At 48.2% G+C, this 12799-nt stretch overlaps 1 protein-coding gene across 1 annotated transcript in view; it reads right to left on the bottom strand.

The window, feature by feature from the left end:
• The window catches only part of KCNQ3 (potassium voltage-gated channel subfamily Q member 3), a gene marked incomplete at both ends in the record, with an annotated part of 282048 nt that overhangs the window by 24523 nt on the left and 244726 nt on the right, over positions 1 to 12799 (bottom strand). The window contains 4 exons of the mRNA XM_080802117.1: positions 1786 to 1812; positions 8968 to 9062; positions 10384 to 10479; positions 11796 to 11906. Of these exons, the coding sequence (XP_080658243.1) occupies positions 1786 to 1812; positions 8968 to 9062; positions 10384 to 10479; positions 11796 to 11906 (329 nt within the window). The remainder of the gene's footprint in view (positions 1 to 1785; positions 1813 to 8967; positions 9063 to 10383; positions 10480 to 11795; positions 11907 to 12799) is intronic.

Genomic DNA, 12799 nt, shown 5'->3' with positions numbered 1-12799 from the left:
CATCAGCCAACCTCTTTGCTGAACAAACCCAAAATACTGCACCAGCGCCTGGAAAGGGAGATCACATGGCTTACGTAACTGACCTTGTTCTTCCTGGTGGTGGGGCGGGGTGGGGAGGGATGAGCCAGCAAATGGCTGGCAACTCTGACTCTAAGAAATCATGAAACGTTCTTTCCCTCTGCACCCATGGCAGAGCAGAGAGTTCTTGAGAGGAGCATGAAGAACATGCTGGGATTCCAGACATCTCCTTTCTGATAACGGGAGAGCATCTCAACAAACCCTCAGAATGCATCTCCCCAGGCTCCAATTAAGCCAGGAGTGCATGATCTGATACACATGTGGTATTTTGCACATAGATTCCAATTTGGCTGAATTTTGCTCGTGTCTCCATAGAAAAGGCTTTCAGGTAGATGAGGGTAATTCACTTATAATGTCAACACCTTTATGATTCAAAACCCTGTTGGTTCCGAGAGAAACAGAGGACAAAGTACCCCTCTGGGAGTCCTGAGACTTAGACTATGAAATCCTGGGGCTCACAGGCTCTGGATTTGGGGTGAACCTGCCCTCTTTTACAACAGCATCTCAGCTTCAACAGGTGTATCTAGGGGATGCTATCTGAGGTATCTTCCTGCTCTGCCTCTGCGAGTTGGTTCTCTGATGACAAATGTCCCCTGACATTGTCATTGTCAGTCATTCGGCCCCCCTCTACAATCCCCAAATGCCCCTACAGTCCAAACTGGGTCCAGGCAAGAAACACTCCATCCGTTTGAGGACACACACAAGGGAAGCAGGAAGTCTGAACTGAGCTTCTGTGTGTGAGTTAACTGGTGTGTCTGTAAATGTTTCTTCCAAGAGGGATTCCAGATGGGATAGGGCATCATGGACCCCATGCAAGAAGATTTGACCTAGCTTCCCAAAGTTCACTGTCTTTAAGTGGTTCCCTTATAATGTGGCCTAGGGTCCTGCCACCTCCTCCACTCAAATTCTGTCAGCTCTAGAAATGCAGCAGTTGAGCCTAGTGTCAAGGAGACAGATGACAAGGTCTCACAAGCAGTTTCTCAAAGTAAGAGATTAAACTACATCTATATTTATAGTTATAAATCTATACATAAACTGATGTGGGTGAGAGATGGCATTTCTTTACAATCTTGAGCAGGGGCCAGAGTGTCCCTGCTGTGGTGACATCTTATTGAGAGGGAGAGAGAAGGGAGGGACACAGAAGTGCCCAGAATCCAGAAGCCCACCCTGCCCCTGCAGCAGCCCAGTCAGCTGGGGTTTCCTGGGGATCATGAATGATCCTCATGATTCACTTTTTGAGGAGGCATCTGTAAACCCGAGAAGCAAAGGAAGCAATATAGAATGGAAAAATGTGGTCTTCATATTCAGACCTGAGTTGGAATATTGGTCTTGCCACTCAGTAGCTGTGTGACACAAGGGGGATAACTCAGACGCGCTGAGCCTCAATGTCAATCCAGAAATGAGGGTACTAAGGATGGTCTTACACTGTGGTTTTGAGGACCAAGTGAGACGACATATGTAAGAACTCCAGGCACAGAATTCCTGGTGGTCCTGCTCGCCAAGTGGCTATAGCTATGATCACAACTGAGTTGTCCTTGAGTAAATTAACATGAAAATGGCAGAAGAATACAGTGGTCAGCAACAGCAATGAGCCCTCAACTTGAGCTCAAGACCACCATGCTGCCCAGGGTCCCTACACCATACTGAACTGGCTCTTCTGTCCCAACATCATGGTGGGAAGAAGGGAATTCATGATCAGAAACGTACCTGGCTGCTGCTTCCAGCTGGTCTTTCCTAAGAGGGGATGAGAAAGAAAAATACAGAGAAGGTATAAATTGCATGAACAGCTTCACTTCTCCCCACAATTGGCCCCAAAGCGTCCCTTGAGGAAGGCAAAGGCACACACTGGTGCTCTTAGGTGAGATGGTGAGTTTCTCCAGCCAGACCCCAGGTCCCGCCACAAAGGCTTGGCCCTAAGCTCTCAGGGTTCCTCCCGCCCATTCATTCATTTACTCACCCAGAGAATGGTTGCCAAGCACCTGCTCTGGCCCAGGCCTCATGTGGGGTTCAAGGGGTTGGTTTAGCGGTGGGGACAGACCAGAAAACCAGGAATTGCATCACTTAGCACCACACCCCCCATCACTCTGTCACCATGTCATCATCATCGACATCATCCCCATCTTCGCTAATGTTTACTGAGCAATAATTATTAGGCAGATATTATTTTCGGTTCTTTTGATAGATTAACTCACTTAACCCTCATAACAACTCTATGAGGGAAGGAGTATTATCATTCCCATTTTCATGATGACAAAACTGAGGCAGAGAGGTAAAGAACATTGCTCAAGGTCTCACAGTTAGGAAGTAGCAGAGTCAGGATTTGAACCCAGGTGATCTGGCTCCAGAGCCCACCCTCCTAACCACGAGTGGTATGCACACATTCCAGACACCGAGCCTTTGCCCAGGCTCTGCCTGGAACAGTGTTGTTCATCCTTCAAGTTCCAGCTGGAGGGGCCCCTCCTGAAATTTCTTTTTTTTTTTTTTAAGATTTTATTTATTTATTTGACAGAGAGAGAGAGAGATCACAAGCAGGCAGAGCAGCAGGCAGGGGTGGGGGGAAGCAGGTTCCCTGCTGAGCAGAGAGCCTGATGCAGGCTCGATCCCAGGACCCTGAGATCATGACCTGAGCCGAAGGCAGAGGCTTAACCCACTGAGCCACCCAGGTGCCCCCCCTCCTGAAATTTCTTATCCATATTCTCAGGGTCTAGGCTGAGCTAAGCTCTTCACACATGGGACTGGATTCTGATCCCACCATTGTACGATCACACGGTAGTCTATGAGCTGCTTGGAGCAGAGCCTCTGTTGTTTTCAGCTCTGAAATCTGAGCATCCCTTACCTTGGCACATGGGAAATGCATGATAGATGCTGCATGAATAAGTGGCTTCTCCCTGGGATCCGGGAGCAAATGGGGAAGAAATGGGGAGCAGATAAGAGGCATCATGGTAGAGAAGCAGAGGGACCAGCCAAGGGTCTCCAGCTCATGGGTCAGCTCCCTCTCTAATCCCAGGTGGCCTTGGATGGGTCACACATCCTCTGGGCCCATCCCTCTACCTGAAGCATGTGTACAGAAAACGCTCTGCCTTTCTAGAATTCTCTGGGTGTCTGACTCTGGAAGTAGGGAGAGCACTGAGAGGAGAGGGGAAAGGTAGGGGGTGGGCGGAGGGCAGGACCCATACAGGGGCACCATGGGGAGCAGTGTTAAGGAAATAGAGCTCACCCTCCATTTCCTTTCTTACTCTCCAAGACAAGGATTCCATGCCTTCTCTATTATCACACTTTCTACCTCTCCTCTCCCTCCCAGGCTATGAACTTGACTCATTTCTCACAGAGAGAGAGAGCTGCCTTGTGTCCCCCCACCGAGTCAGCAACCTTGAACACTTGGCCCTGCCCACTCTGCTTCCCTTCTGTTTACACAGATGCAGGGTCCATGACCCTGACATCAATCCTCCACTCGTGCTTCAGAACCCATCCTTCTGCCCTGCTCTCTCCTCCAGCCCCTCCCCTCCCCACTGTATTCACATCCATCCCTCTCCACTAGACTCTTTTAGTCAAGGCAAGAGCCCTGGCCCCACATTTCACTCCAGCTGGCACCTGCACTTGCTGTCTCCATGTGCTCATTTCCACGTCACTCTCTGGTCCTTGCAAGCTGGTTTCTATGCCCACTGCTCCACTGAGATTGCTCCAGGAAAAGCTCCAACAAACTCCAAGGGATAAGCATCCAGTGGGCACTTCCCTGTCTGTGTCTCCATCAACCTTGTCACAAGATCAGCAGAGCTGACCCCTTTCTGTTCGTTGTTATGTCCCCAGTGCCAAACACAGTGTCTTGCACATAAGAGAGGTTCAGTAAACACTTGATGAATGAATGGGATAAATAAATAAAAGATTTTAATGACATTCCAGAGTGTTTTATCCCTGTTGTCACTCACTGACAGTGGTTTCCCATGACAATATTTGGGTGCTTAGTGTCTTTCTTTCCTGCTAGGACACCAATACTTCCTTCCAGCCCAGACAGCAGAGACTGAACACCTGCTCTGGGCCAGGTACTGTGACAGGTGCTTCCATGCATTGTGTTCAATTTGACCTTCATGACAAGAATTTTCTGAAATGGGTATGATAACCCTGGTAACGCTTCCCTCATCTTAATTTTACCCAGTTTTCTCCCCCCAAAACCTTTTCTTCCCTAAGTTACAATGGGCTTTAACATAAGACCTGGGTTCTCATCTTTGTTCCACCACTTACTACAGGGGTGACATTAGGCAAGCTAATTAATCTCACTGATGCTCTGATTCCTCGCTGATAATATCTGGGTTATGAAAATGGAGTTACCCCTTCTTCTCTTCCAGAGCATTCAAAAGATGAAATGAGCATCTATGAAAGCAGATCCATGTTACTTGGCCATGGGGAAGGATAGCTACGTATGTCCCCTTCTCTATTGCAGAGCCCTCCAACTACCTTGATGCTTGTCAGAGAAGGAACAAGTTCTGGTTACACAAAAAATAAACTGGGTCTTCTTAGTCAAGTAACGTCTATCTCTTGGGCCTAAGTCTTGCCTCCATTTGAGTTCTAATATCTAATGTATGTCCAATATGGTAGCCACTAGTCACATATGACTAATTTAAAATTAAATAAAATCTAAAATGTAATTCCTCAGTGGCACTAGTAACAGTCAGATACTCAAAAGCCACAAATGGCTAGTGGTACCATATCAGACAATACAGATGTGCCTTAGATAATTCTACCACAACATTTAAGGAACCAAGTGGCAAGCACATTCCCTGTTGATGGAAAGCAACAGGTGGTCTTAAATGTCTGCACTCATAGGTGTTTGCACATAAGAACGTACAATCTATCAACCCCTAAGGTTCTCCCTGTACCTTCTCAGACTCCCAATGCCTCTTTGTCCTAAGTATACACAGTCTTCACTGGTCAAGAAATCAGAAGATCTGGGCTGGGTCTCAACCAATCCCAACACGATGTGTGATCTTGAGAAAGTTCCTGAACTCCAGGACACTTCCGTTCCTTCTTCTATTAAGCTGAGTTTGGACTTAAAACTCTCTGAATTTCTTTACAGTTCAGAAACACTGAGTTTATAATTTTAAGTAGTAACAAAAGAAAAAAAGAGATATCCATTACTCTCATCCTCACCATTAGCCCTAAACATATATATCCTTGAGAATTCACAAAGGACTGCACTGAGCTGGAAACCCTGACATGGCACCCTTCCTCAGGATGGGCTATGTACCTTCATCCTGCAAAGTCTTTGGGAGGAATGTCAGGTGATGCCACCACCATGGAAAACCAGTCTGGCACTTCCTCAAAAAACTAAACAGAGTTACCCATTCTACTCCTAGGTATAAACCCAAGAAAATTGAAAACTTGCATCCACACAATGTGGACATCAGCATAATAGCCCAAAAAGTGGAAACCCCCCAGATGTGTATCGCCTGCTGAATGGATAAACAAAATGGGGCATCTATAATAGAATATTACTCAACCATTAAAAGGAATCAAGTTCTGATACACAGGACAACCCAGATGAAACCTAAAAAAAACATGCTAAGGAAAGGAAACCATGACTAAATGACCACATATTGTAGGATTTCATTTTTATAAGAAAAGTCCAGAATAGATAGAATAGAGACAGAAGATAGATTTGAGTTTGCAGGGGCTGGAGAAAAGGGGGAGCCAGGAATAACTTCTAATGGGGACAATGTTTCTTTCTGGGGCAACAAAATGTTCTGGAATTAGATAGTGGTGACCAAGGCCCTATTTTGTGAATATACTAAAAACCACTGAATTGTTCACTTTCAAAAGAACTTTTTAGAGGAAGTGAAACATGATAAAGTTCTTATTTAATTAATTTTTATTAATCAATTAGTAAGTTTTTATTAGTTAATTATTAGTTTTAGAAAAGCATAATTATTCATTTTTTTAGAAAAGCATAAACAAAAGACAAAAAACCTATAGGAAGCAGGTAAGGACAGCTTTGCCATGAAACATATAGAGTGGGTTGGAATTCAGGGACATTCTTTTCCCAAGGAACTGTGTTGTTTCAGAATGGTTTTTAAGTGAACCTGTCTAGTGATTTGATATTTTTGTCCTTGAAGAAAGGAAGAAAGAGAGAAAGAAAGAAAGAAAGAAAAGAAATTGATTTTCAGTTTAAAAGCCATTCCCATATCACAGCAGCTGTCTGCAGTACAATGTATTCCTCCAAGTCCCTGACAGCCAGGACAATGCCTTATTTATAATAAATCACCCCAAAAGAATGGGCCTCTTGCCAAGACCTTGGGCTGCATAGCAAATGGAAATCATTTTGGTTCTGCACTCAGAGGGGTTGCACCTGTTCTTGTCTCTGAGTCCAAGGTCATTCTGTCCTCTTCAAGGGACGCCCCCTTCCCTTTCAAAGACTCTTGCAACTCAAAAGAAGACACATGTCATCCCCAACCAGAAATGATAATGACACAAATGAAATTTAGAATGAAAGTGAACCAAAGAGACTGTCTTCTGAGGCAGTGAACCTAACCGCAGGTGAGAAGACACGGTCCATAAACCCAAACTCCATCACTCATTGGCGGAAGCCTTGATTCTTCTCTCTCCCTAAGTCATCTGCCAGTCATAACTCCCTGACATCCCTCCTCCTTGCTTATTCCCTCCCTGTACAGCCCTTCTCAAGCTTCTACCTTGGTCTACACCCTGGCTTGCTCTCACCCTGAATGCTGCAGGCCTTTGCTAGCTGATCTCCCTGCCTAGAATCTTGAACCTTTCCCATCCACCTCCAAACCCTTCCTGTCATCGTCCTGAAACACGGACCCGATTGTGTCACACTCAGGCTCAAACAGCTTCTCCTTGCCCTTGGGATCAAGGTCAGATTCCTTCATCTGCCACCTGTGATTGGTGGATGGGATGCCCTAGTAAGAAGCAGCATCTGCCACCAGCAGCTCTGCAGGAGTGAGATGGGAGAGGCAAGCAGGGGCTCGAGCTCTCAGCGCTCTGTCATCCATGGTCAGGTTGTGGATTTTAATCTCTCTGTCTCTGTCATCTCCTCGAAGGTTTAGTGCAGGGAAATGAGCCAGTGGAACCCAGATCTCTTGACTCTCCTTAAATCTGTGTCACAATCTGGTGATGGGGGTGAAGGGACTGGGCATAGGTCCCATGATAAATGAGTGGGAGCATGGGCTGGGGATGCAGGGGCCACTTGGCTAGTGTTGGGTCACTCTATGATCCATGAAACCAAAGGGGTGTGGAAGAAACATGCTTCAGAGCCGGGCCCAGCTCCAGGTGTGAGGCTGAGTGTCCCTCCACTCTTCCTCCCAACCCAAGAGGTAGGGCGGTTCCTCATTTCATCCACACACTGTAAATCCCAGCTCAGGATCGCAGGATCTAAAACCTAGAGAGGGGGCGCCTGGGTGACTCAGTTGGTTAAGCATCTGCCTTTGGCTCAGGTCATGATCTCAAGGTCCTCGGATCGAGTCCCGAGTGAGGCACTCTGCTCCGCGGGGAGCCTGCTTCTCCCTCTCCCTCTGTCCCTGCTCCCACATGCGCGCATGCTCTCTCTCTCTCTCACTCACTCTCTCTCTAAAATAAATAAATAATCTAAAAACAAACAGAACATATTGCATGGAGCATTGGGTGTTACACACAAACAAGGAATCGTGGACCACTACATCAAAAACTAACAACATACTGTATGGTGACTAACATAACAAAATAAAATAATAAATGAAAAAACAAACAAACAAACACCCAGAGAGGCATGAGGCTTGGTCTGTCTTAATAGTCCAAGTAGTAAAACAGCCACAGGCTTTTGGGGCCTCTTGATATGGTAGACATTGGCCAGAATGTCTGAAGTTTCTGAACCCCAGCTCGCCCCACTGTGAGAGGAGTCTGGTGACACGAACTTTCAGCCTGTCTCACCCTGTCAGACTAGCCCTGGGGCGTCTGTTCAAGAGGCTTTACTCAGCCTGCGCCCCTGAAGTGGCTAAAGGTGGGCTCACAACCTGCACCTCCACAGCACCCAGCTAATTTAATGCACCTTAAAATCTGAGAGCCTCTGGCCTTCCTTGCAGGACGCCTGTGAGGAGTGAACGAAGTATGAACTTGGATCCCTCGGACGTACTGGATATCCAGGGAGTATGAACTTCCCTCTTCCTTGTCACAGGGGCTGGCCGTGGGCAGAGGTTTCTATTTTTTTCCTGAGGCAATTAATTAATTAATTTAATTATTTATTTTAATTTAATTTATTTATTTGAGAGAGCACAAGCCGGGAGAGGGACAGAGGGAGAAGCAGAGTCACCGATGAGCACGGAGCCCAATGTGGGACTCGAGCCCAGGACCCTGGGCTGAAATCAAGAGTCAGATGCTTAACTAAGCCACCCAGGTGCCCCGAGACCTTTAATTTAATCTCCTACCTCTAAGAACGCAAAACATCTCTGGGTCATTGGAGGATTCCTCCCACTGCCTCTTGGGCCTGCCTGTTCCCAGTATCCGGAAAAACCCGTGGGTACAGGCCATGGCCATGCGGGGGGAGCATCCAGGACTGTTCGTGAGGCCCACTCCCCACTTCCTCAGACACTGGCCCTGCTCAAACAATGATCGGACCCTCTCTTGTCAGCCACTCCATACTGTCTAGCTGGCAATCTCTGGTGGGGTCACTTGGGGAGCTTCAAATGGTACAGATGCCTGCTCCCCACTCTTGGGGGTTCTGACTTAATTAACTGGGGGTGTGGCCTGGGCTTTGGGATTATTTAAGCTCCCAGTGAATCTAATAGGCGGCATACACCAGGAATCATGCCCCGTTCTCCAAGAAACTATGAAGCCACAGGCACAAACACAGACCCACAGGAGGGACGGCCAGTCACCCCCAGAGCATTCAGACAGGTCGCCACTTGCCTGAAGAATGGAAAAGAGACGACTGATTCATAGAACCTCCATGTCGCCACAAGATCAATCCTGTTGGGGTTGGTAGCATAATACCTCCAGGCAGCCTAGGGGGAGAGAAGAGGGGCTGGGATCACCAGATCGCCCTGCATCACTCAACTCCCACAGAATCCTGCAGCCCCTCTTCCCTTAGAGGAGCCCCTGACTCCTCTAAGAGCTTAAATATGTGTTGAGGTGATAGGCAGAGAAGGCAGGTTTCCTGGCACGTAGATCCTGTGGAAGGAATCCTTCTTCCATCCATCATCTTGGAGCCCTAACTTATACCGTGGGGCGGGGGTGCAGAGCAATGCAGTGGAAGGAGAAGAGGGTGCTGGGTATAAAATCCTCAGAAGGAGCAGGGGTGACTCTTGCTGCGAGTTTCCCTGAGACTTCTTAAACAACCAGGGGGAGAAACACTATCTTTTGTACCACATCAGTTGCAAGAGATGGCCCCGGAGATGTAGTTTCGATTCTAATGTACTAAAACTTCAGGACTACTGTGACGGTCTGGGGCTTGGGGGATAATGGAACAGACCCTTAGGGATGGGGTCTGGCCATCACACTAGATTATACAAGAGGACATCATGTACCATCCAGTGTCAGACCCACAGACCCACAGAGACCCTCAGTACACTGGATGCAAGTTCACGGTGGGTGGTCACACATACCTTGGGTCCCATGCAGCTGTAGTCAGGGTACCCCACTCTCCTCTGTACCCACAAAACCATGAACAGGAACACTTCTGCCTTTCTCCCCAGCTCTCACTATCCTCCCCATCTCCAGCCCACAGTGTGGGAGTGATAGAACTGTTGGGCCTCCAACACCCACTGGTGCGTGATTGTCTACTGGGCAGGACGAAGGGGCCAACTGACCAAAATTGAGCACATGTAAGGTGTCTCCTTCTCTCTTGACTTATGGGTTCTCCGTCCTTGGCATATGTGAGGGGCCATGTCTCCTTGTAGCCGATTGGCTAAGCACCTGGACTCTAGCCTGGGTCTTCCTTGTGGGTCCTTAGGTCAGGACAGAGGTGGGGAGTGGAAGGAGGAGAAGCCTCATATGGACTCAGGGCAAGCTAAATTCTCCACTCCAACACTGTTCGTAAAACAGCCGATGGCTTGTTTGGTCCCTGTTGGAGTCCTGTGTCTCTTTCTCACTTAGAATCTGGATGGACGAGCATTGGGATGGTCACACTCATGCCACGAGGACAGGTCAAAAGATCACCACAGGAACACCCATAGTCATCTGCAAGCAAGCAGGGTCCTGGGTCCCATGCCTAGCCCCAGGCATGTCCACCGCCGTACAAGTACCCACAGCACCCACCCCACCCCCCGACAAATGCAGATGCACAGGAGCTTGGTCCCAATCCCATTCCTTCCCAGGCAGACAGACCTGGATGAGTTCAGCGGCCGGCTTCCTTCTTTTCTCAAAGTGCTTCTGCCGGTGCTGCTCCTGTACCTTGAGTGCCAGTCCCGACCCCAGGATGCCCTAGAGAAAGAAGTCAGGCCCTGGTCAGCCCTGCTGGCCTCTCTGCATGCCCCACCCCCACTCCCAGGGCCACAAAGACTCTTTTCTACTCTTCTAGGGAGTAGATGGCTGGGTTAGGAGGAGCCTTGATGTCAGGAAGGCCTGGCTTCAGTTCCTGACTCTCACTTTCCAGAGGGGAGAGCCCAGGCAAGCCTCTTATCCATTACATCTCAACTCCTCCACAGGGAACGGGGCTAATACCACCTTCCTCAGAATTTCGTTAAGCAAAAAGTGAAACGATGTATTGGAGCCGTTTGTTAAGAAGTACGACACAGAACAGATGCCAGGTAAATGCTAATGGAATGTAAAAAGTATTTTAGCTGCTTATGGTCACTTAAGACTTTTACTGGAATTTCCCAGAATTGTCACCTGTTTGGATTTCCAGGTCAGGTGTGCATGTGGATAGAAGCACTCCCTTTTCAAGTTGGGAGAAAGCTTCAAGACCATGCAGCACCCCCCACTGCCCCGGACTCATTCCAGATGAAGACACTGAGTTTCACAAAGGTCACATGCCCAAGGTCAGCGAGCTTAGGAAAAACAGACAAGGTAGGCAACCGTGGAGGAAGGATATCACTAAGGCTAGCTCTGGGAGATGAAGGGGGTGGAAGCCAACTTGCTCCGTAAGAAGGTTCCTTCCAGCTTCATGATTAAGAGCCCGAGCCCACAACCCAATAACGTTGCAACCGTGGAAACATGACCTAACTGAACCTCAGTTTTCTCATCTGGACTACGGTGACAAAAACTCACCAAACTCCCCACGTTGTCATTAAATGAAGTTAAATGAGATGATGCAGGTAAAGCATTTGGCCTGAGTCCAGCACACAGTAGGTCTAATAAGTGTTTTCTGTGACTGTTGCATTATACTTACGGGCACTGGGCTGTGGGGGGGTTATTCTATCATGGGTCAAATACTCACTCTTGAGGGAGATGCATTTTTTTGACATAGGCCAGTAAATGAAACAGCAGGACAAGGGAAGGGAGCGCCTGTAGACAAAGGACCCGCCGTATGCAAGGTGCTAGGTGGACGACATAATCCCAGCCCCCAGGGAGCTCAGAGTCTGGGGGTGGGGGGTGAGGGGGATGCAGCACGGGGTCAGAAGTGCCTCTAGAGAGTTATGCCCAGAGGAGGGGGGCAGCTAAGTCAGTTTAAAGAAGGCAGCATTGAGCCTGGGATTTGGAGGAGCCCAACCTGTAGGACAGCCTGAAAGGGGCGGCTGGGGCCAGGGGGTGGGGATGGGTCCCACCAGTCACACTAGGGAGAAGGCTGAAGTACTTACTGCTGGAAGGGCGAAAAAGGAGACACCGATTAAGGAGAAGGTGGCCGCAATCAGGCGGCCTTCCCACGTTTTGGGTGTCTTGTCTCCGTAGCCAATGGTGGCCAGTGTGATCTGGAGAGAGAAGAGGTCAGACGTGGGCCTTTGCAGGGCAAGGGAAGTCAGGGACGCATCAGCCAAGCTCTACCTGTAAGCCTTTCATACTGCTTGGGGGTGTGTCTCCCATGGGAGGAAAGGTACCAGGTGCCCAGTAATTACATGGGCGCCTTGCAACCATGCCTGTTTCTAAGTAAAGGCTTTCCTACCTAGAGTTGATCAGCTGACAAATGTTTCCATCATTGCAAACATGTGCATATGCGTTCTGGACATATCCACACACGTATGATTTTGTGTTGTCGCTCTTTCCCAATGTATGCATGCGGATGAGTGAGTGCACTTATATGTGTTGTGTGCATGTGTGCATGTCTCACATCTGGGCATGTGTCTGTGCTGATGCGTGTTGTATAGTCCTTGGTGTGTTTACAACTGTAGGTTACTGTGTGCACATGAATGCACAGGACAGGACGGCAGATCAGTCCCATGTGTGCTCCCTAGCCCAACTGCCTGAGTTCAGATACCACGTCAACCATTAACTGGCTCAGAGAACTTTCTTGGATTAATTACTTACTTAACCACTTCTTGCCTCAGTTTCCCAGTCTTAAAAAGGGGCTTAAAACAACTCCTTAAATAGGAGTTGTTTGAATTTAAAATATGTTAATAAGGCATTTAGAGCAATGCTCTGGAGCAAAGTAAGCCTTCCCAAAAATGCTGGCTTTGGGCACCTGGGAGGCTCAGTTGGTTACGCATCCGACTTTTGATTTCAGCTCAGGTCATGATCTGAGGGTGGTGAGATGGAGCCTCACATCTGGCTCTCTGCTCAGTAGGGAGTCTGCTTAAGGATTCCGTCTCTCCCGGGTGCCTGTGTGGCTCAGTCAGTGAAACATCTGCTTTTGGCTCAGGTCATGATT

The sequence above is a fragment of the Martes martes genome, assembly GCF_963455335.1.
Source record: "Martes martes genome assembly, chromosome: 4".
NCBI classification, from domain to species: domain Eukaryota; kingdom Metazoa; phylum Chordata; class Mammalia; order Carnivora; family Mustelidae; genus Martes; species Martes martes.
Note: the sequence above shows the minus strand (reverse complement) of the source record. Positions and strands in the feature narration are given on the sequence as shown.